The following is a 24,409-nucleotide window of genomic DNA, read 5'->3' as shown; positions in this document are numbered from 1 at the left end:
AGTAGGCTTACAAGTGTGAGCCACCAGCACCTAGCTCTAGTTTACCGAAAGGCAGCTGAAAGAAACACAATATAGTTTTTCCTGAGTCAAAGAAGTCCTTAATTGTTTTTTTTCTAAGAATATATCTCTGAATTAAAGCTTGACCTCCAATTTACATAACTTTCAGACATCGTAAAAGTGCAATCAAGAACAGAATGAGGAGAGAGTGGGTGGAAAGCCAGAAAGAGCAGCCAAAGCCTTCTTGCTAAAATGTATTTTAGGTGCATTCAGTACAAACACCTAAATTTTTATGCCCACATTGTATCAACGTCTGCTTAAAAGATTTGTACTTTTGTCAGTATTTTTGCCTAACAATTGTGGAACACACATTAGGTTTGTATGCTAGTTATTTATCACTTCTCACAACATTCTATAAAATATTTCCTATTAATATGTCTATTTTACAAGAACTGAAACAAATTGAGTTAAGCAAAATTTCAGGGTAATCAATATTAACACGTAAGCCCACTTGCTTTATTTCCCCATTAGAGTATTTCCCCATAGGTATACACCAGCTGGGTATAGTCATCATTCCAAGACCACACTCGCCAAAATATTTTAAACATTTTAAAACACTCACAGGCTCATGCCTGTAATTCTAGCTACTGAGGAAGCGGAGATCTGAGGATTGAGATTTAAACTCAGCTCAGGCAGGAAAGTCCATGAGACTCTTACTTCCAATTAACCACTGAAAAGGTGGAAGTAGAACTGTGGCTTAAGTGGTAGAACACTATTCTTAAACAAAAGAGCTCAGGGACAATTCCAAGGCTCTCAGTTCAAGCCCCAGGGCCAACACCAAATAGCAATTAAAAAATATATATAGTAATGCAATATTAGGGAAATAGTGTCTTGTTGCTTTTTCAATTGGCTTTATTTTAAATGCTGTCTGGTGGTTAAATTTAATTATCTTTCTGAATTTTGTGGGAAGAAAACATGGCATACATCTCAAATACATTAAATGCTTTAACCATATTACCTTAGCTAAGGATCACAGTTCAAAGCCAGTCCAGGTAGGAAAATCCATGAGACACATATCTCCCATTAGCCACCAAAAACATGGAAGTGGAACTATGGCCCAAATGGTAGAGTACCAGCCTTAAGTGAAGAAGTTAAAGGACAGCACTTAGGCTCTGAGTTCAAATCCAATACTGGCACAAAAAATAAAATAAGATTAAAAAATAATAAGGGAAAGACTGAACACTCCAGCCCTTCCCCAGACTCCAGAATAAGGAACAGCTTCTGTACTCTGCGGAAACAGAAAGAACTTTGGCCTTCTCATAGCCACAGTTTCAGTGCTGGCATCTCATAGAGAAGCTTCAGGCACAGGACCACAGGACCGGAAGCATGTGGGTTTGGGTATGTCAAAACTAGCTGCGTCTTACTGTATTCCCCCCCATACACACACACACACACACACACACACACACACACACACACACACACACACACACACACACGCACACGCACTCTTAACATAACCCAATGCCAGTACTAGTCATAGTTGCTGTCTGTTGGGAGATCTGTGTTCCTACATGAACGTGAACATGTAACTAGCAAGCATCCAAGACCTAGGAACTAAGTTTTGTGAAAGGAAGTAGCTCAAATGAAGGAGGGGCTACACCTTTCACAGTGTTTTGTCAAACAGGAAGATGGGTATTGCAAGCAACAAAGACCACAAGCCATCTGCCGCCGCCACCAGACACCATGGCACCTCCTGTCACCCCTCCCACAACCCTTTCTTGGCAAATAGTGTTTGGCACAGTGCAAGAAAACAGGAATTTCTGAAAAGACTGCAGCTCTCACTGAAATCAGTGATCAGGCAAGAGAAACAAAAATCTGATTGCCAGCTGTTTTAAAATGCATGTGAATGTCCCAGGGCAGTTACCGTGTAGATCTATATCTAGATCCATCTATAACCAAAATAGTTGAATGGAGGACCAGCAGGAGAAAACACTTCACCATGGAAAGAAGTAGGCTTCCTGCTTTGGTTACTTTGTGTAGCGGATTCTGATAGAAAAACAGTACTACAGCCTGTGTCCTCAAAACGTTGTATCTCAACTGGGCATTGATGGCTTATACTTGTAATCCTAGCTCCACAGGGGGCTGAGATCTGAGGATCGCAGAGGGAAACCAGCCTGCACTGGAAAATCCATAAAACACTTATCTCTAATGAAGTGGAGCTGTGCTTCAAATGGTAGCACACTAGCTTTGAGCAAAAACAGCTCAGGGAGAGCACCCAGGCCCTGAATTTTAGCCTCAGGACTGTCTCACATACATACATACATACACACACACACACACACACACACACACACACACACACACACACACACACACACACACACACACACACACACACACACACACACACACACACACACACACAGGACTATATTAGGGACTTCAGTTTTGTATTATTCATTCTCACCACAAACGCAAAGTGGAATGGTTACAAATTAAGAAATTGAGGTTTGGGGAATCTATTTTCTTTACATACTACAAGTAAGAGAGAACTGGACCATAAAGCAGATAGATGTGTCTGTCGTAAAAGTTAAGTTCACCCTCAGGGCGCATGCTCCCAACCTGGAGGCAACTTAGCCCCTCTCCACTCAAGATGGATCCTGATGGCCACTTGGCAGGATTGTCATGGGAAATGCAACCTCCTTTAACAATGTCAGGCCTTAGTGCTGATTATAAAGACTGAAGACATCTGAACTTTGTTTCCTATCGCATCAGGACCATCACATGACCCTAGGAAGTTTGCTGAAACTTGCAGATTCTTGGGATCCTCAACTGTGAAACCAAGAATTTTGACTAATGGTGCTCAGTTAATTCCAAATCCAAAATTTTAGAAATGGCTGGGGACCAGTGGCTCACATCTGTAATCCTAAAGATCTGAGGATCACAGTTCAAAGCCAGCCTGGGCAGGAAGTTTATGAGACTCTTATATCTCCCATTAAATAACAAAAAGGCAGAAATGAAGCTTTATCTTAAAATGATAGAGGGCTAGATTTGAGCAGAAAACCTCAAGGACAGTGCCCAGAATCTGAATTTAAGCCCCAGGATGAACACACACATACACACACACACACACACACACACTAAAACAGACAAATTTTGCAGGTGAGATCACTGTGAATCAATGTCATTCGAACCATGGTTTGTCAACCATTGTCCATCCTCCAGCTGATTTCTGTCCATGACTACCTAAGAAGCTCACGTCAGATTGTTCACCAACTACATCTGTAGGCATATAGCTTTGTTCTGCTATCATTCAATTATTGCACCAAAACTGTCATGATGAAGGGTGCCATGTCTTGATTTACTTTCTTGCACCATGTTTTCTCATGACAGTTAATAAACAGCTCCTGGATCAGTTTCAGTAGAAAAGATCAGAGGATTAACATCAGAAAAATGTTAGTATGCAACAACTTTTTTTTTCTTGAAAGGTATGAAAGGAATTGGATGAACAACTGTCTGTGAATATACACACAAGAAAAATGTCTTTGTGCTATGTGGCAGATTGAAATGATTTTTTCTAAGTTATTTATACCCTCCTGATAAGAAAATTATATATCCTTGCCTATGGTGCTGTGACCTATTGTGCCTTTCTGTGGAATCTATTTCTTTATGTAATGGACTTCAGGCTTGACTAAGACCTTGCATTAGTTGTGGAATAGAAGTACACTGTGTTTTATCAAATATTTTCAGTGTTGGTATAGGAACAACCACGGTGTTTCTCCTTTTCTTAAAGAAATGACATATAGTAGATAGGGGAGGAAAGAAACTTTGGCTTAAGTCCCCAAGATTTTGGAATTGTTACTGCAAGCTAGCCTAACAAAAATAGACTGATAATCATATATCTCTGACAAAAAAGACCTTTTGCTCTTTTTTAAATTTCTTGTGGGTTGAAAAATAATAATCTGCTGGACATTCACTGGTCATTCATTACAGGCTCGTGCTGGTAATCCTAACAACTCAGAAGGCTGAGATCTGAGAATCAAGGTTCAAAGCCATCCCAGGCAGAAAAATACAAGAGAACTGTCTCCAATTAAGCAACAGAAAGCCGTAAGCAGAGCTGTGGCTCAAGAGGTTGAGCACTATAGCCCTGAGTTCAAGACCCAGTACGAAAGAAAGAAAGAAAGAAAGAAAGAAAGAAAGAAAGAAAGAAAGAAAGAAAGAAAGAAAGAAAGAAAGAAAGAAAGAAAGAAAGAAAGAAAGAAAGAAAGAAGAATGGAAGGAAGGAAGGAAGAAGGAAGGAAGGAAGGAAAAAAGGAAGGAAGGAAAGAAAAGGAAGAGAAAGAGAGAGGGAGAGAAGGAAGGAAGGAAAGAAGGAAGGAAAAAGGAAGGAAAGAAGAAAGGAAAGAGAAAGGAAGGAAGGGAAGGGAAGGAAAGAAAAGAGAAGGGAAGGGAAGAAAGAAGGGAAGGGAGAAAGGTGGTAGGTTTCTGAAAGCAGAGTGTGGAAAAGAATGCCTACTCTTCAACGTATAAACTCCACTCATCTCTTTGTTTTCCATTTATACCCATTCTCCTTCCCTGTAATGATTCTCGAGTGTCTCAAGTTCAATTGTCTGGACAATAAATGTTCAGGCCTTGAGTGTTGGAAGGATAGTCACCCAACATCACCCTCTTTCATGAAAGGAAGGTGTCTATCAACCTACATACAAACTTCCAGGAAGTTCCTTGTTTTGTATGTTTGTTTGGTTTGCCTAAGGTATCTCACACTGAGCCAAACTCCTGTGTCTCTGAAGAGGAGTAACCGACTTACATCATCTGACTCTTCCTCCATAGTCACCAACATAAGTTACAAACCCCCCTGACCAAAATTTGGCTGAAATCATGATCATTTCTGCTCAATTCACTTTGCTTTGTTTCCTGTCCAATTTGCTTTGTTCTAGACTTTCATCTTTTTAACCTCATATACGATAGGGCTATAAAAAGAAGGGAGAGGGAAGAGCATGTGGTCAATCCTTATTTAAACAGTATTTGAACTTACAATGAAATCAGGATTCTTGTCTTACTGCAATTTAAATGTAGAGTTGATACAAAAGCCTATTTCAGAAGAAGTATTACACACACACACACACACACACACACACACACACATACACACCCCAGATCAAATATGTTCCCTCTGCTTCAGAAGCGAAGAAATACTGTTTGCTTTGAACAGTTGTAGGGTAAAATTTGGTTCAATTTTCTGCATATGTGTACCCTACTTAGCTGGTCTTACAATATCAAAGTTGTGAAATTTGACAGGAAATAGGATGGAAGGCTAAATTGAAATGAGCTCCAAACAAAGCGTTCTTTTGATTCTAGACTTTAGCACCTCTAATGACAGATGGGATGCTGACAGCACTTTATTTATGGTCATTGGCCAGTATTTATCTCCAGTGGAGTAAGAGAAAGGTTGGATCATGAAAGAACTCATGGAGGCTACTAGAAATGGTTGAAATGATTGCTAGAGCCATGAACATAGGGTATGTTGTTCCTTGAACCATGGCATCTATTTTATAAACCTCACCTTCGTTAGTAAATAAATAATTGATTCATAATAATTGAACATTCACTGATGACTATGAATTACTTATGAGCTATTTAAAATAAATTTTAATAAAAAATAAAATAAGGTACACGCAGGGAGAAGATTTCTGGCAGAGACATCAAATCCAAAGGCCTTAAAGTGGGAAGAGCTAGATGCTGTCCAGGAAGTCGCAGAAGCTCATGAGCAGAGGCAGCACAGAGAAAGATGAGGTCAGAAGGCTGGAATGTGTGCAGTGATCAATGATGAGGAAACCAACAGGGCTCCATACTATCAGAGAGTTGCAGGGGTGAGGGGTCAGAGCGGTGAGCTGGAGGGGTGAGTGAATATCGCAGATAATCACACACCTGAGGCCTGGAGGTGAGGTTTCAGGCAATGCAATGCTTGATGATGACAATGGCACACATGCGGTTACAGGAGTGATGTGGAGATGACGTACGGTGGGAAATGAAAACCAGAGGCATGGTAGCTGAGAAGGAAGATGGCAGAGTGGGGGGAGGGAGTTACCCACATGGATTGGGGGGGGTTACCCACATCCATACTGCTTACCCAGTAGCCATGTTGAATGACCTTGGCGCCGCCTTCCACACCATCTGCCATACCTGCCATCTGAGATCCAAGCAGATGCTCATCTTCTGTTTCCACAGGACACCTGTGTGGCAGCACCCCTGAGCTTTGAGAAACAGCACTGTTCCAGATGCTCGGGATTTGAATTCGGGCCTTTTGGACTCTAAACACATGCTTGCCATCAGTCTGTGAAAACCAGTGAGGAGGGAAGCACTTTGAGCAGGTTCTCAAGGCTGAGGGGACATGATTCGGGAGAGGGAGATGGTAGGAAGTGGAGTCAATGGCACCAGGCACAGAGTGAGCAGAGGCAGGATGGTGGGGGGGTGTCACGTGTCCAGATATCAGCAAAGATCCCATGAGATGACCAGGAGCTCCCCCACATTGTGTACTTCCTCACCTCTGAGCAAAGGAGCTTTCTTCCTCCCAGAACTCCTTCCCATCGGCCTTGATCTTGGTAATTTTTTTTTTTTTTTGTCGTGGGGCCTGAACTCTGGGCCTGGGCGCTGTCCTTCAGCTCTTCAGCTCAAGGCTAGTGTCCTACCACTTGAGCCACAGCGCCACTTCTGGCTTTTTTCTGCTCATGTGGTGCTGAGGAGTTGAACCCAGGGCCTCATGCATGTGAGGTAAGCACTCTACCACTGAGCCACCTTCCCAGCCCCTATCTTGGTAATCTTTCATTACTCTTCCATACTTACTTCAGGGGTTATTTGCCCCGGAATCTCTGCACATCTCAAAGGTCTGAGAACCTATGGACTATGACTAAGGCATCTACAAACGGGCCGTTTTTGCCCTGCATGATGGATGGGAGATTATGGACTTGTTCCCCCTGCACAGAGAATGACGTAAGTTCACTTCTGCGAATTCTTGCCCAACAATGTGATTGCCATAAGAAACCCCAGAAAGATCCAGATTGAGGGACCTTCTACAAAAACGTCTATAAAATGTCTACTAGTCTGACAAGGTCCTAGAAGAAACAAACCAGAGGAACTGGCTAGGCTAAACCAACTCGAAGGACACGAACAATGATATATGTACTTCAAAATGAACATGAAGGCAAGTTTTGCTTGTGGTCTACAGGGGATTTTTTAAGGTATACAACGATGTGTCAGTATTGATTTCCTGCTTTTGACAAAGGAACGCCATTATGTTTATTTTTCAGAAATTCACACTGAAATATTTGGAAGCAAAGGGCTATGTTTGAAACTTATCTCAAACATCTTAGAAACACAAATCTAGACACAGGAAAATGTTGGTAAAAAGCTCTGTCTTCGAGGAATCTACACCAAGGGATATGGAAACTATTACTATTTTGCAACTTTTCATAATTTTGAAATGATTTTAAAAGAAAAGGGGTGTTAAAATTAGTGGTGGAGCTAAGAAGGAATAAAAAGAGAAGGAAGATAGAAAAGAGGGCAAGAAAGAGTAGGAAGAAGTTGAGGAAGAGCAGGAGAAAATCAAGGAAGAGAAGGAGGGAGAAGTAGAAAATGAGAAAAAGAAAGAACTAAAAGCATTGCTTGCTCTTTTCCCTCTAGACACACACACACATACACACACATACACATACACACACACACACAGACACACACCTGCAGACATTCTTACAGTAAGATATCACTCTACAAACACACACTGTCAAGGTTGCCTATGCACGTTGCCTTTGCATAATGTGATGTACCTATAATCCCAGCACTCAGGAGGCTGAACAAGAGGATGGAGAGTTTGAGGTCAACCTAGGCTACATAGCAAAAATCCTATCTCAAAACAAAACAAAAACATATGACACTTTCTCTTGGAGCAATTTTCTTTGAGGAAACTTGGCAGCCAACCTAGTTGCTTTATAAAAGAGGAAAGAGAGATACCACTGCTCTAAGCATTTCCAGGAAAGCATAAAATTTCATCTGGTAGCCAGGTGCCTTTGGCTTACGCCTGTAATCCTGGCTACTCAGAAGGCTGAGATCTGAGGATCACAGTTCAAAACCAGCATGGGCAGGAAAGTCCATGAGACTCTTATCTTTAATAAACCACCAGAAACTGGAAGTGGTGCTATCACTCAAATGGTAGAGCACTCACCTTGAGTTGAAGAGCTGAGAGACAGCTTCCAGGCCCAGAGATCAAGCCTCACAACTGACCCCCCCCCTAAAAAAATTCATCTAGTTCATGGCTCTCTTTCTCCTTGGCCATGTTTATTGCTCTACTACTTTAGACTGATCTGTGTCCACCAGCCACACTCTACCCCCCCCCCCATCAGGGATTTACAACATTCCTGCTTGCACTGTCAATGCTCTTGAAAGGAGCACAGGTCTCTAGCCAGCACAAGGACTGGACACATTGGAGTCAGATATAGTTTGAGAGGAGGAGAAGGACCTGGCTGTGGCCAAAGAGTGATGTTTCTTAGAAGGGAAAGGGAAAGAGAAGCATTCTCAGAACCAGCCTATCAAATACTGTCTGGAGTACTTTAGTCTCCTCAGATGGCCCAAGGAAAAAAAAACAATTTTTTAAAGAGTATCTAGTGCTTTCATTCTTCTTTTTTGTGCCAGTACTAGGGCTTGAACTCAGGGTATGGGCACTATCCCTTAGCTTTATCTTTTCTTTTCTCTTTTTCTTAAAATATGTTTTTATTATCTTTAAGTAGTTGTACCAAGGAGTTACCATTCAACCTAGCAGCTTATAAATAAAATGCACTTTGATCCATGGTCACCACTCAACATCCATCCTTCCAACCCACCCCTTCCCTCACTTTTCTTAATTTTGTACACTATTTCCCTTGCTTTTCACTCAAGGCCGGTGCTCTACTGCTTGAGCCATATCTCCACTTCCAGCTTTGGGCTGGTTCATTGGAGATAAGATTCTCATGGATTTTTCTTTCCTCTCCTCAGAACGCAACCTCTGGAGTAACTAAGGGTTACAGGCATGAGCTTTTTTCTTTTTAAAAGATGAGCTCTCTCCCTCCCTCCCTCCACCCCCCCTCTTTCTCTCTTCCACACATCTCAGATGTCCACTGCTGTTAATTTTTTATGGCCTTTTCTCCAGAAAGATGATGTTTCTATCCCACTGTCAAATTCTACAGAGAATGTACTTATATACTTGATTTTTCTGCTCCTAGCCAGTTTTGAGAGTCACACTCATCAGGTCCACATTTGACCCGAGGCTTACAACTAACTGCAAAATCCAAATAGATCATTTGCAGGGTTTCTTCAGGCTCTAAAACCCTGGGCTTTTTCAGCAGTTCAGAAGAAATCTGCCTACCGACTTCAGCAAAGCTGCCAGTTCTTCCCAGCCCCATTTAGAAATACTTTAGTCAAGGCTGAGTCTCCAGTGCCCTCTGGTGGGCATATCTGACACCGCAGCCACATCACCTTGAGGAAATTAAGTCAAAATTACCCTTATGTTATTTGATTGAGGGCTTCCTAAGGCTAACTACTGATCTACAGATGTCACACACGTTACCTTATTTTACCTAAACAACATGCCTGTGTGGCAGGTGGCACTGCCATTACCACGTTAGAACCGCGGCCCAGAGGATACAGACTGTAAGCCCGGCTGTCCACAGTCATACAGATGAGAGATTACGGAGAAATAAACTCAGGCTCCAGGACTCAGAGTTTCAGTGAAAATGGACACTATGCTGCCTCATGTGGCCTCATGTAGTGAAAACACTTTCCTAAAATGTTAAAATGGCAACCACCTTAGAGATTACCTACCAAGCATTTCTCCAGATGGAAATGCACAGTGATGACAAGATGAGTGTGTGGGAAGTGAGGGCTGGGCCTGTGATCAAAGAACTTGAAGGAAGACTGGACGGAAGACAATTTACTGTGATCTTTCGCTGTCTTCATTATGCTAATATGAACTGAGAAAGACAGAATATGCAACTAAGAAGGAGGCCACTGGCCTGTACCCATAATCATACTTTGAGTTCCTAGTTTGAAAATCCACTTAGCTTAGTATGTAAATAAGAAAGCAAAATGTAATTATATATATATATATATATACATATATATATATATAATAGTAGCTTTTAGCCTATCATAAAACAGCTGAGTCAATCACAGGTAGTCAATGGGCCAGATTATGAACAAAACAAGGCAAATATGGACCTATAACCAATCTGGTTACACCTAGACATGATAGTACAGGCCAGACATGGTGGCTTATGTTCATAACTCCAGCTATTCAGGAGGAGGAGAAGGCCAGAAGGATTTTGCACGGACTATCCTGCACAAAAAGTTAGCAAGACTCAATCTTTTTGATATGGCAGCTATGGCAGATTTATAGGTAGAAGGATTGTTTTCCAGGCTGTCTCTGGAAAAAATACAAGACTATAGCTCAAAAAATAATTAAAGTAAAATAAGGGCTGAGGCTATAGCCCAAGTGCTAGAATGCCTTAAGCCCTGAATCCCAAACTTTCCATCAGAGAGAGAGAGGGGAGGGAGGAAGAAAGAAACAAAGAAAGAAAGAGAGAAAGAAAAAAGAAAGAAAAAAAGAAAGAGGAGAAAAGTCTATTATCAGAGCTCCAGCTCCATTTATGGGAAATGATCTCTGTTCCTCAATAACCAGATCTCCATTTTAGACACAGAAATCCCTAATGAAAACAATTGCTCATGTTTCCATATTCAATGGCTATGTCCTATAATATCATTCTATTTCTTCTGGTTAATTCTCAGCACATCAAGCACGCTGATTTCGGAGTGTACTTATTCACAGAATGATGTGTACTGTCCGTGTGACATCACTGTAAAATACACATCACGACATTGTTGCATCAAGCTATATGAAAGATTTTTATATAGAAAGCTACAGGCTTAACCAGATCAATTATGGTGCATGTAAATATGCCAACAAAGGCCAGCACTGGGGGGGCGGGGGGTGGCGTGTAAATCATTCCCATGGGTCTCCTCTTTCCTCTTTCTTTCTCTACCTCCACAACACTGAAACCTCTGCAACCCATTCTCCCAAAGATAACGCAAGTTGAATTCAACCTTAGAAGACTTTAGCAAAAATATGCATGAAATAAATAGAAAAGAACATCTATGTATGAAGTGGTAGAATGTTGAGGGGGGAGTATGCAGATACCAGGGCTTGAACTCAGGGCACTATCCCTTAGCTTTTTCATTCAGGGTTGGTGCTTTATCACTTGAACCACAGCTCCATTTCCAGCTTTTTTTTTTGGTTTAGAATTGGAGATAAGCCTGCTCAGGCTGGTTTCAAACTAGGATCCTCAGTTTTCATCCTCCCAAGTAGCTAGGATGACAGCGGTGAGTCATCCGTGCTCAGCAAAGCGGTCTGAAAAAATTTAAAGTTGATATATAAAATAAAGTACTATTACTTCTATTTGAAACTGCACTAGATAAATAATAATACATAGTTAATGATGAGGATAGGGTATTCATTTTCAAATGTCATCAAAAACTGGCTGAGGGTCCTTTCACTGCATGTGAATGGAAGTTGTATGTAGGAAAGGAGTAACTCCACATCACCACTCTGAGCTTTTGAGTGCCATGATAGGCTAGGCTTACAAAGCCCAACGTTTATAGTTCCAGGCCCGGAGAATTAGCAGCAGATGGCTCTAGGCTTAAAAGACCAAAGGCTCACAGCTCTACAGGTCAAGGCAAGCATACTGCTCTGGGCTATGAACATCTGTGGTTCCTCATCCGGAAAACCTGTGTTATATCTCCATGCTTCCTGTGTCATGACCCTCAGCCCCTGACCCTTCCCAGCTCTCCGAAATCTTCCAGAGGCTGGCACTTACAGCAACCCCCTTCAGCTCTTCACAGCCTCTCAGCTTTTCAGTCACAGCTCTCCAGAGTTTCTGCTCCAGCCATTCTGTGGATCTCCTCAGCAGAACTCTAGCTGCTTTCTCTCGAGTTCTGCTAAGGAGGATCTGGGGCTAAGAGCACCTGGAACTCTACTGATGTTAATGCTACAAGCTCAGCCAGTCTCCCCAGGATAAAGACCACAAGGCAGGCGGGTAAAAAAATCATTTAGGAGAACTCTGTATTGGGGCTTTATGTTGGTGAACTCTACAAATGAGAATCACATCTTCCCTGGGTTTCTTACAGAACCATAGTTAATACAAGTCACTATCCTATTGGTTAACTTGTAATAAGGATTCCTTACTCCAACAGATCTTTTGCTGTTGGGTATTAGCAAAGAAGTTGTTCTCCAGGGACTTCATAAATGCGGGATGGTCAGGAGCCCGTGGCTCGCACCCATAATCCTAGCTATTCAGGGGTCTGAGATCTGAGGATTGTGGTTCAAAGCCAGCCCAGGCAGGAAAGTCCATGAGACTCTCATCTCCAATTAACCACCAGAAAACTGGAAGTGGTGCTGAGGCTCAAGTGGTAGAGCACTAGCCTTAAGCTGAAGAGCTCAGGGACAACGCCTTAAGCTGAAGAGCTTGGGGACAGCACCCAGACCCAGAGTTCAAGCCCCGTGACCAACAAGGAAAAAAAAAGTGTGGTATGCCCCTATGTTCCCCTCCTGGGGACATACAATGCGCAGGCACTGGGGAAAGAGTTCACACCTGGGCTCACATCCGGGTGGTTCACAGTCAAGCCCTTCCCAAAGGCAGCTTTGTGGGTCTAGCAAGAGTTCTTGCTCAATAAATGACCTACTAAATGGCTTTGTTACTTTTGTGCATGTTTGTGTGCCAATACTGGAACTTAAGCTCAGGGTCTAGGCATTGTTCCCTTTTGCCTTTTTGCTCAAAGCTAGTGCTCTATTACATAAGCCACAACTCTGCTTCCGGCTTTTTGGCAGTTCACTAGAGATAAGAGTCTCATAGGCTTTCATGCCCAGGGGCTGGATTTGAACCATGATCCTCAGATAGTAACTTCCTGAGTACCTCAGATTACAGATGGGAGCCATTGAGGCTTGCATACTTCATTAGCTCTTCTTCCTCCTCCTCTTCCTCTTCCTTCTCTGCCTCCTCCTCCTTCTCCTCCTCTTTCTCCTTCCTCTAGTTCCTCCTCTTCATCTTTTAAAACTTTTTTAAAATTATCCTTCAGTAGTTGTACAACGGATTTTCAATTCGTTGCATCCATTTGTGACTATCATGCATCTTCACCTACATTACCCTTTTGCTCAGAGCCTCCTATCTCTCCCAACCCCACCTATCCCCTGAATAAAATGTTGGACCAGCACAAAGGAATAGCAGTAGTGATAGAAGAGGAGCCTTCTTAATGAACAATTCGAAACGTTTCTGCCATACCTCGGCTGGCAATAAGGAAGTTCTGGGGAAGGCTGGCTGGTTTGCTGGTGCAGAACTCTGAACGGCAGGGTTGATGATCTAAGGAGTCCATTCCGCCCCCTGCACCAGGCTTCCTGTTCTCCCTGAAGGCTTCATGTCCACAGGGGGTTGGTACTTCAGTTCCTGCCCCCAGGCCTAAGCCTGTGTGGCTGTGTAATGTCAACCAGCCATACAGCACAAGGGGCTCAGTCTTGAGGTTTCTCAAGGTCTTTGTTAAAGGAAAATGGCTAGAGGGCTGCACTGCTTTGTTTGTGAGCATTACTCAGCTGCATGCTTTCTTAAAATTTAAAGACCTCTGCCTTTAAGTAGGTAAATCCTCAACTGGTTTGAAAAGGGAAATCCCTTTTTAAATGTATTTTTTTTTCACTTCACCAGGAACTAAAGAAGTTCTTTTTCTGAGTGGCACAAAGACACAAAGACACAATCAGATCTTGGTAGAAACATGCCTAGGGGGCACACAATGAGGAAGCAGCAAGATCCAGATTCATTTTGAAGTCCCAGCAAGTAATTCTCACCAGGCCAACATGCCAGGCTGTCTTCGAAACAGGATTTGGCTCACTTCCCACCCACATCTGCTCTCAGATGGTGTAAGACTCTGCATGGAGATGGGGATGGTGACTATAAATGACACCTCGTGGATGGGGAGGAGTGTAGAGGCAGGAAATTCATCATGGAAGATCTCAGCACGCTGGAACTAGATGCTTCATGGCAGGCTATGCTCTAGGGAAAACACTAAGTATTCCTCTCCCTTCCAGCAGCCCAGGGAGAAAAGAGTCCAGTGGAAAGACCGCCCACAGAACAAATCCCCTTAAAGAGCCATGAAGGTGAGGATTAGTCCCTTCCCTGCAGGGCGTTGATGAGGGGCACTTCTGTGTCTTCACAGGCCACTTACTGGGAAGGAGCCTCCATTACCAGGCTGGGCAGGAAGCAGCATCTGGAAACACTGTAGAGAGGTTATTTAAATGATCTCATCTCCCCTCCCCCCCCCCCCAATATACCAAAAGCATCACTTTCTGACAACCACCATGCATTTTTTCCTAAATATCAATTATGTCATTCACATAGACACATCTCTTTCTCCCTCTCTCTGTCTGTCTCTCTCTCTGTCTCTGTCTCTGTCTCTCTTTCTCTCTCTCTCTCTCTCTCTCTCTCTCTCTCTCTCTCTCTCTCTCTCTCTCTCACACACACACACACACACACACCGAGGCATTACACTGATCCTGAGTCCAGAGTCTTCAGGCAATGCTTGAGCTGCACCAGGTCCATCAACTCAGCACAGGAGAACATTTAGAAAACACTCTGGCCCTAGAGCAGGCATTGCTCAGGTTATCATCTCCAAGTCTGTTTCCAAGGGTGGGACAGATTTTGTGCTGCACCACACAGTACCCATGGGAACCCAAGAAGACATTTCTCTTCTCTAAATCTGTTTCCTTATTGGGAAATGGATCTTGTAGCAGCTTGGGGAGCCAGTCTCCATTTCATTCTAGGTATCATCATCCTCAGTATCATATGTCTAGACTAAGCCTACTCTGAAGGAGCATGTCCAGAAGCACAGGCAGGCAAGGAAGTGCCTTAGTTGTACCCTAGTCCTTTCCCATTCCTTCCTCTCATGTGTGTGTGTGAGAGAGAGAGAGACAGACAGACAGACAGAAAGACACAGACACAGAAAGAGACAGAGAAACAGACAAGAACCCTTGATTCCTAAGAGGTTAGAGGGTAGCTGAGCTATGGCAAAGAATGAAACCGTTTGAATCTCAGTATTATTTGTCCTATGTGACTCAATTTGTACCTAAGAGAGGCCTGGCTTGAATACTAAATGTGACCACAGCACAGACAGAGGTGTCACTGTGAGAAAACAATGATGGATGAATAGAAAGACACCAGACTGATAGATGACACTCGTTTCTTCCAATGTGCTCCATTTTTCCTCATTGAATCTCTCTGTCTCTGTCTCTCTCCTTCCCTCTCTTTCCCTGACTCAAGTAGAAGAATGTATATAGGTGGCAGAAGGGAAAAAATAGGCTTTCATTTTCCAGGAAAGCAATATAAGAAGTATCATGAAAAAGAAATTCACCAAGCTCCAACCTCATGATTCACAGAAGCTTATTGACTAATGTTTATGGTTTTAGTATGACTACTAGGGTCACGCTGTTAGGAGTATTTTCTTGTTAGGCCCACACCTGTAATCTCAGCATATAAAGCTGAAGTAGGAGAATCACCAGGTCAAGCATAGGCTGGCTATTTAGTGAGGCCCTGTCTAAGAAAAAGAAAAAGAGCATTTTATTCTAGCTTATTTAAGTCTTCTAATTCCTTATGTCCTGTTCTTTATATCTGTGAAACAAGGTCCTAAAGGCTGGGATTAGGTTCTCTTCTTCATTTAGCATGCAGTAGTTTGGCTGGCTGTGTGCATCCAAAACACTTCCCCCTAGGGGCAACTATCTTATATTACACCTGAACCGAACCTCCCAGCATGCTAAGGTAAGCTAGCTCTTCTTCAAACAAAAGCAATTGCAGAAATAACCTGTGTTAGTTCTGCAACCATGCAATTAACAAGATATCTATGACCAACACAGTCGTAAAATCACCTGTAATAGAAGTCTGACTCTTGAAGGAAAAGAAAGACTAAGCCAACACATTTTTCAGTTATGTTTTGTTCATTAAAAACAACTATCAGTTTTATATACAAGCTGTAAAGCCAGAGAAACTGAATGAGTCATTTTGTCAGTTACAATTCTTTTTTTTAAAGAAACAAGTTCTAAGAGTGTGCAAATGCAACTATCCCAATACAACTTAAGAATTATCAAACAAATTGTATAAAAAAGAAAAATAACAACTAGCAGCAAAAAGTTCAACATTTGTAAACAAAATCCCTTAATAACAATCTGCATTCTTTTAAAACATTAAATATATACAACAAATAGAAGTTTGGACATATTTTTCTTAACATACAAGGCTTAATACCTAAAATAATTATATTACTAGTAGACACAAATGGTTCCTTGCCTAACGTGTGTTCACAGTCTTTTCTACAACACTTAGGGATATCATGTTGCTGCAGAGGACAAACTTTCCAGAAGTCTTCTCCGAGTTGTGATCCTGGTACACCGAGGACAATCAGAAGACCGGAAGCACTGCTTATGAAAACAAGCTCTGCAGGCTGCAAGCAAGCAAGACCAGTCATCAGCAGAGGGCCATCTTTGTTTTCTCACGTACAAATGAATGCTCACTCCTACCCTTGGACATAGAGAATCTCATCTCAGAACCCAAGTCTTATAACAAGAAATCAGCTAGCTTAACACTTCATTATTAAATTGCCAGCAACTCATGGTGTCATGATGCTCAGACTGATGTAGCAGACAACATGAAGCCTACAGATCTGTCCCAGCACCAAAGCTCCTGGAAATGGCCCTAAATAAAGAGCTGCCGCATCCAAGGTCATGTTCCCTTCCTGAAAATTGACTTCATCCAGTGACTAATCACTGTAGAGTTTGAAAAACTGGCTGGGCACTGAAAAAAGGCCATCCCAGACCCAGAGGTTCCATGAGATAGGTTGCGGTGTCACTGGTACCATACCCCAGTTGAACTTCTCCCCCCACCCAATCTGGAGACCCTGGGTTCATTTTCCAAGAGGAGGGAGGGAGGGAGGGAGGGAGGGAGGGAGGGAGGGAGAGAGAGAGAGAGAGAGAGAGAGAGAGAGAGAGAGAGAGAGAGAGAGAGAGAGAGAGAGAGAGAGAGAGAGAGAGAACAAGAAATAGAGACACACAATTCACAATTCCCCCTAGCACAACTTTTTTTTTTTTGTTTTTTGCTTGTTGGTTGTGAGGTTTGAACTCAGAGCCTCCGTGCTGTCCCTGGGCTTTATTACTCAAGGCTAGCACTCAACCACTTTGAGCCACAGCACCACTTCCAGTTTTCTGGTGGTTAACTGGAGATAAGAGTCTCTGCCTTTGAATCACAATACCCAGATCTCAGAGTAGCTAGGATTATAGGCAGGAGCCACAAGTGCCCCCACAATCATTTTTTGTAAAGAGCCAAAGTCAGTATTTTAGCCTTTTGGTCCCTGTATGAACTCTGTCAGCTGCAGCACAAAAGCAGCCAGATCCAACACCTCAGTGTTGGCTGTGATGGTGATCCAATCACAAAACAGAAGCAGACACCTCCCCTCCCCACATCAGCCATTATCCCTGTCCCACCCACATCAAAACTGTCTAGGTATACACTAGCACCAAGTACTTTAATTGTCTGGGGCTTAAGTTATTAAACAAATATTTACTTTAAGCTAATTTTAGGATTAAGCTATTAAATTTAAATTAACTTTGTAAGTAAAGAAAGCTTTATTAGGCTTATGTCATTAAAATACCTGAGCATCTTCTACAGGTTGTGGTCTGAAATGGGAAAATGACAGTCGCACTCTGGCAAAATTCACAGATGAAGCCCTTTCCCTGGCATAACTAGAAAAGAAGGCATGTGAAGGTTACTGAGCAGCAATGCACACCTTCATGGAGAAACCAGAACTTTATAATTAATCTTCCTTCCTTCTTCTATCTTTCCTTCCATCCTTCCTTCCTTTCTTGTACCTTATGCTTGCTAGGTAAGTACTCTACCACTTGAGCTTTTGAAAGCCCCAGTCCTTTTTGCATGTTTAGTTTGTTTTTAAGATACAGCCTCTAGCTAATGGTTTCAGGATTGGCTAATCCTACCTCCACCTTCTTTTCTTTTTTTAACCTCCACCTTTTCTAAATAGCTGTATTCTTAAATGAAGGAATGTCAAGCTGAGGGTGATGATATATGTTTGTAATCCCAGGTATTTAGAAGCTGAAACAGAAGGATCCTGTATTGGAGACTACTGGGGCAACATAGCAAGATAAAATTTCAAAAAATTAAAACTACTTCATTAATTAAATGATGGACTGTCATTTCTGATGGCTGTATGACCTTCCTGTTCTATTAGAGCCATAGCCCTCATGGTTTACTTCAAGGGAGAATCGCCTAGAAGAAGGGAGAGCCTAAAAAGACTTAAAAGGCAGGGTGCTTCAGTTGGTAACCCAGCCCTGCCAGTTCCCAGCAGCAGGATGATCTGAATCTGCTAATCACAACTATGAGCCTCAGTTTTCTCACCTGCAAAGTGTTGGCTTTCTGCCAGGACCTGTCCCAGGTGTTTGCACTTGACTCTACTCAGCTGTCAGGTTTCTTGTTGGGTGCATGCCAGTTCAAGGGCTTGCACTCAGGGCCTGAAACACTGTCTCTTAGCTTTTTCACTCAAGACTGGCAGTCTACCACTTGAGCCACAGCTCCATTTCCACTTTGTTGCTGATTAATTGGAGAGAAGGATCTCAGGGATTTTTCTGAACCTGGATCCTCAGACCTCAGCTCTTTGAGTAGCTAGAATGACAAGCATGAGTCTCTGGTCCCTGGCTCTACCCGGGTTTCTGAGAGAGGTGAACAGGGTCAGGTCCTAGCAGAAGGCCACGCCTACTCTAGGAGAGCCCTCACCTCACAGCCTGCCACATGCGTGAGAGAAGCTTTCAGAAGGTCCTTGAGCAAAGGCGCCAGCAATCCTTTCTTGGTCCTGAGCAGGTCGTCCATGGAGAACAGGTGGAGTTCATCAGTTAAGTGTGCAGGCAACTGTTCAAAGGCCTTCAACACACTGCCAGAAAGGAAGCAGAGAGTTCAGAAAGCCACCCACACATCACACGCAGGACAGGGAAGGGCTCTCCTGGGGGTTCTGCCACTAACATTAACGATGTGAAGTCGACTTTTAAAAGCCTAGCCCTGAGAATAACATTGGACCGTGTTCTCCACTTAACATATGGCAAGTTTGTTTGGGAACCAAGAAAAAGTTAAAATTCTATGGAAGCTCACCTTCAAAATCACTACCTAGTCTCATGCCTCAGACTTATAAGTGCTAGAATTAGAGGCAAGTGCAAGCCTTATTTTAATGTTTATTAAATGTGTTTTTTATTTTTATGCCAGTACTGGAGCTTGTATTCAAGACTTGGGTGCTATCCCTTAATTTTTTTTTCACTCAAGGCTAGCACTCTACCACTTGAGCCATAACTCCACTTCCAGCCTTTTGCTGGTTAATTGGAGATAAAAAGTCTCACATACTTTCCTGCCTGGGCTGGCTTCGAACCATGATCCTCAAATCTCAAACTCCTGAGTAGCTAGGATAACAGGGGTGAGTCACCAGCACCTGACAGTAGTCAAATTCTTAGAAAAGCAAAATAGAAAGGTAAATTTCAAGGGCCTAGGGGAAGGAGGGAATGGGCAGTAAGTGTTGAATAGATACAGAGTTTCAGTTTTGCAAGATAGAGTTCCCAAGATGGATGGTGGAGACAGAAACATGACAATGGGAAAGTGCTTAATGTTACTGAAGCGTACACATAAAAGACTGAAATGGTCATGTTATATTCTGTGCTTTATCACAATGTATTAGTATTATTGTTCATTTTTTTAAAGCCACAGGCTACAATTCCTTTTCATTCTTGTCTTATTTTGGCTTTTGTTGTTGTTTGTTTTTTGAGTTTTGGGATGGAACCCAGAGCCAAGGCTGATGCTCCATCATTAGCCATATTCCCTTCCCACCTCATTCTTTCGAACAAGTTAACTTCTCCCCCTGGAGGTTTAGCAGGTTTAGTGAGTTGAAAGAAGAAATTTGCATTCTCAAAGAGAGCAGGGAGTTGGCCATTTCTGTGCAAAGAGGCAGACCGAGGAGGATCAAGATGACGGAGCTTTGAGGTTTGAACAGATTGGAGGGGAAATGTGACCACTGTACCTGTCAGCAAACCTGCAACTCTTCAACAGCTTCTTGACGTGAAACAGCTGCTCCTGGATGTCCTAACATGAGAAGACAAACAGGGAGGGGAAGGAAATGTGTTAAAGAACATGGCAATGGGCAATTAAAGTCAGAAATTATCTCTCACCTTGCAATGCTACCCCTATATTAAAAAAATAAAAAAGTTTAAGTCTGGTGCCAGTGGCTAATCTTAGCTACTGAGGGGGCTGACACCTGAGGACTGATGTTCAAAGCCAGCCTGGGCAGTAAAATCTATGAGACTCTTATTTCCAATTAACCACCAAAAGCCAAAAGTGGAGGTACGGCTCAAGTGGTAGAGTTTCAGCCTTGAGAAAAAGCCAAGGGACAGTACTCAGTCCCCGAGTTCAATCCTCACTACTGGCACATACATACACACAGAAAACTTTGTTGTTGTTTTCAAAGCAAACAGCTTCTAGGGTGGGAGTTTGTAAGTTGACATCTGGACTGGGCCCAGGGTTTGTGAATCCTTTGGGGGTCTTCTTCAAGAAAAAACAAAGTAGGCTGGGTACTGGTGGCTCACCCCTCTAATTCTAGTTACTCAGGAGGCTGAGATCTGAGGATGGCAGTTAGAACATCCATGAGACTCTTTTTATTTTGTCATGGGGTGTGAACTCGGCGTGGGTGCTGTCCTTCAGCTCAAGGCTCAAGGCTAGCACTCTACCACTTGCAGTTTTCTGAGTGGTTTATTGGAGATAAGAGTTTCACAGCTTTTCCTGCCCAGGCTGGCTTTGAACTGTGATCCTCAGATCTCAGCCTCCTGAGTAGCTAGGATTACAAGTGTGAACCACCAGTCTGGAGCACAAGACTCTTATCTCCAATTAACTACCAAAAGAGCCAGGAATGGAGATGTGACTCAAGTGGTAAGAGTGCCAGCCTTGAACCAAAAAGCTCAGGGACAACACAAAGCCCTTAGTTCCAGCCAGAACATATATAAATTTAAAACTCAGTTTGGGATCCTCGGAGGAGTTCATGCAAGTGAAGTGTCCCCTGTCCCCTCTCCCCCCCACCCCTAGATAAAGCTTTAGTCACATCGTGGTTCATCTGCGCCCAGCCTGTCTGCAAACATCTCAAAACTAGAATAACAAGAGTGTGACATGCATGTCCGACCACCGGACACTCTGCTCCCTGGACCCACTGCGTGCTCTGTGGAGGTACCTGCCCACCTTCACCCTGTCCAGTTCCTTGGCTTTCGCATACAGACTGTGGCTGGTGCTCATCAAGTTGAAAATGGGCTGGTGCCATATGCTGTCGAGCAGGCGTTTGGAGAAATCGCTGACGTAGTACTTCCTGAAGTCCCACATGGTCAGGATGCGCGCTGGGATGCAGGACTCAGCGGAGGAGTGGCAGCACGCACAGAAGTACTTGCCCAGGTACTCGCAGTACCGGAGCCGCTTCACAAATTCTGCCAGGCACAGAGGGAAGAAGATCAGCGCCCGCGCACACCTGAGGCTGGTTCACCTCTGATCCCTGGGAAAGCTCAGACTCAAGACGATTGTGTACAGGACCTCACCACAGCTGGGAAGGCTTTCGAAGGAACTTGGGGACTTAAATGATCACCATTCGTGAACGTTGCTATGGTGGAAGAGATGTCAAAAAACAAAGATCTTCCTAAATACCACTGGGTTGAGAAGATGGACATGGAAAACTGCAGGGGACCATAAAGAAATTTCCACTTAGGATCTAGAAATCTGGTGGGGAGTATAGATCTCCCCTCTGAGTAGCTGGAACACTCAGGGCAGGGCAGACTGTCTACAGCCCAACTGTGCTAAAGCCACTGAAACTCACCTCAGAACTGGACTTAGTGACATCACACATAGGTAGGGTGCTTTGTGGATTTGTAAGCAGGACACATATAATGTCAGGAAGTAGCATCCAAAAGAACTGCTTGATAATTAAGGGGGGGGTAACTGAGCAAAGGGTAGGAACAGGAAATAAATGGAAAGCAGCAAAACAAGTGGGGTATGATAATCATTCAGGCTCCCTACGTCAAGGAAATGCACAATCCCTGAGATTCTCTGTTCTGTCACAGACTGACACAAATTCAGAGGCTCTTGCCACAGGCAAAGTGTGGTGAGGTAGGTGCTAAGGGAACATCTAGGGTACACTTCAGTCTTTCATGTGCAGTAGTTCTTTCTGGAATATACTTCTTCCAGATAGAATGGAAGGTACTCAAGACAGCACATATATACAATCGCCATTTGGATGATCATGTAGTGGAAACTTTCATGATCATCAAAGCACAAGTATAGATTGGGTGTGGTGCCTCACACCTGTAATCCAAGTTACCCAGAGGAGGCTGCAATCTGAGGATTGCAGTTTGAAGCCAGCCCAAAGCCTACAATATTAAAGAGGAGAGAGCCTGTTGTAAGTGATGATTGTGCTTACTTTGTAAAGTGGATGACATGGATAAATTGGGGAGAGAGGAAACCCTAAGCTGGGCTGCAGTGGAGCTCTCTCCGAGGACAGAATATTCCAGAGCTGTGCTGTATGACACAGCCCCCTGGGGTGACTGACGTGCAGCTACCAAGGATAGAGTGGTTTGCCCACAGATGCAGCCTTGCTAGACTAACTGGGAAATGAGTGACTGAAAGAAAACCAGTCATAACCAGTCAATGGTTACAAGCATTACCATCCAAGCAGATAAAGAAAGCACAGGTTTCTGCTTTTGGATTGTAATCTCCAGACATGGAGCTCCTCATGGGACAAGGAAGTCTAGGTCTTGCAAGGGAAGTCTGAATGTCTCACTGGAGAAGCCTGATTTTCTAGGCCTCTTCATCTCAGAAATAAGCCCTCAGGCCAATTCCTCAAACTCTCAGAGAATCCCTGACAAGTCACTCACATAGCAAATATCTTTTGAAGACTGAGTATGGATCAGTTAGATACTTCTTTGCTAGGGACAAAGCAAAGAAACTTGAAAATGTATCTACTCCTGTGGGACTATTATCTAGCAGTGAAGGCAGATAAAGATAAATCAAGGCTGGGTGCTGGTGGCTCACACCTGTAATACTAACTACTCAGGAGCCACTCAGGAGGCTGAGATCTGAGGACTGAGATTCAGAGCCAGCCTATGAGACTCTTCTCTCCAATTAACCACCAGAAAACGGGAAGTGGTACTGTGGCTCAAGTGGTAGAGTGCTTGCCTTGAGCTGAAGAGCTCAGGGACAGCGCCCAGGCCCAGAGTTCAAGACCCATGACAGACTAGAAAAAAAAAGGTAAATCCATAAAATATAAGAGTTTTCTTGGAAGAACATGATAATCTCAACACTTTGGAGGCTGAGGCAGGCAGGTCATGAATTAGGGGACAACCTGGACTACATAGCAGGAAGGAAGGAAGGAAGGAAGGAAGGAAGGAAGGAAGGAAGGAAGGAAGGAAGGAAGGAAGGAAGGAAGGAAGGAAGGAAGGAAGGAAGGAAGGAAGGAAAGAAGGGAGAGAGGGAGGGAGGGAGGGAGGGAGGGAGGGAGGGAGGGAGGGAGGGAGGGAGGGAGGGAAGAAGGGAGAAGAACTTCATGGAAATAAAGCTTTCAGAATAACTTATGAATGGCATCTCCCACAGAAGCAATGAGCTGCCCAACATTGATATTCTTTACTCAGTCATGGTGTCACAAGCCAGCACAAGCCAGCAACCAGGATCCATACTTACTAGGTTCCACAGGTGTTCCACAGCCTGCACAGACAAAGTTCTGCGCCACAATCACCAGCTCCCTCCTGAGGACAGAAAACAGTGGTCATTACATTGCAGAAGTAACCAATGGACCATTTGTCACTGACTGGAAAACTGAGTGACATGACAGTGTGTTTGATGACTTGAAGCCTTCATTTAATCTTTTTTGTGTGGGAGTAGTTCCAGTACTGGAACTTGAACTCAGGGCCTGAGTACTGTCCCTTAGTTTGTTCAAGTGTGGTACTCTACCACTTGAACCACAGCTCCATTTCTGTCTTTTTGGTGGTTAATTTGATCTAAGAATCTCACAGACTTTCCTGCTGGGCTGGCTTTGAACTGTGATCCTCAGATCTCAGCCTCTGAGTAGCTAGGATAACAGGCAGGGGTTGAAAGTATCTGGCACATTTTATCTTTTTAATTTGGAACATTTATATATTTTTTTAATTTAATTTTATTGTATTTGTGAACATACTGTACAGAGGAATTACAATTACGTGGGCAGGATAATGCGTACATTTCTTACCAAGCATTGC

The 24,409-nt window shown here is 43.3% G+C and overlaps 1 protein-coding gene across 6 annotated transcripts in view; it reads right to left on the bottom strand.

Moving 5' to 3' along the window:
• Positions 1-16,346: 16,346 nt before the first annotated feature.
• Positions 16,347-24,409, bottom strand: part of Rubcnl (rubicon like autophagy enhancer) — a 31,987-nt gene continuing 23,924 nt past the window's right edge. For 5 of the 6 annotated variants that reach the window (XM_070003217.1, XM_070003219.1, XM_070003218.1 and 2 more), the window contains 6 exons: positions 23,856-23,920; positions 21,378-21,616; positions 20,173-20,234; positions 18,891-19,044; positions 17,758-17,848; positions 16,347-16,554 (listed from right to left, as the gene is read on the bottom strand). In XM_070003217.1, coding sequence (XP_069859318.1) covers positions 16,442-16,554; positions 17,758-17,848; positions 18,891-19,044; positions 20,173-20,234; positions 21,378-21,616; positions 23,856-23,920 — 724 coding nt within the window. In that variant the 3' untranslated portion in view covers positions 16,347-16,441. Of the gene's footprint in view, positions 16,555-17,757; positions 17,849-18,890; positions 19,045-20,172; positions 20,235-21,369; positions 21,617-23,855; positions 23,921-24,409 lie in introns of those variants that run through there. The other variant, XM_070003221.1, reaches the window with a different exon arrangement.

The sequence above is a fragment of the Dipodomys merriami genome, unplaced genomic scaffold (genome assembly GCF_024711535.1).
Source record: "Dipodomys merriami isolate MVZ:Mamm:240054 unplaced genomic scaffold, mDipMer1.0.p SCAF_6, whole genome shotgun sequence".
In the NCBI taxonomy this organism is placed as follows: domain Eukaryota; kingdom Metazoa; phylum Chordata; class Mammalia; order Rodentia; family Heteromyidae; genus Dipodomys; species Dipodomys merriami.
This window is presented reverse-complemented; position numbering and strand designations above follow the sequence as displayed.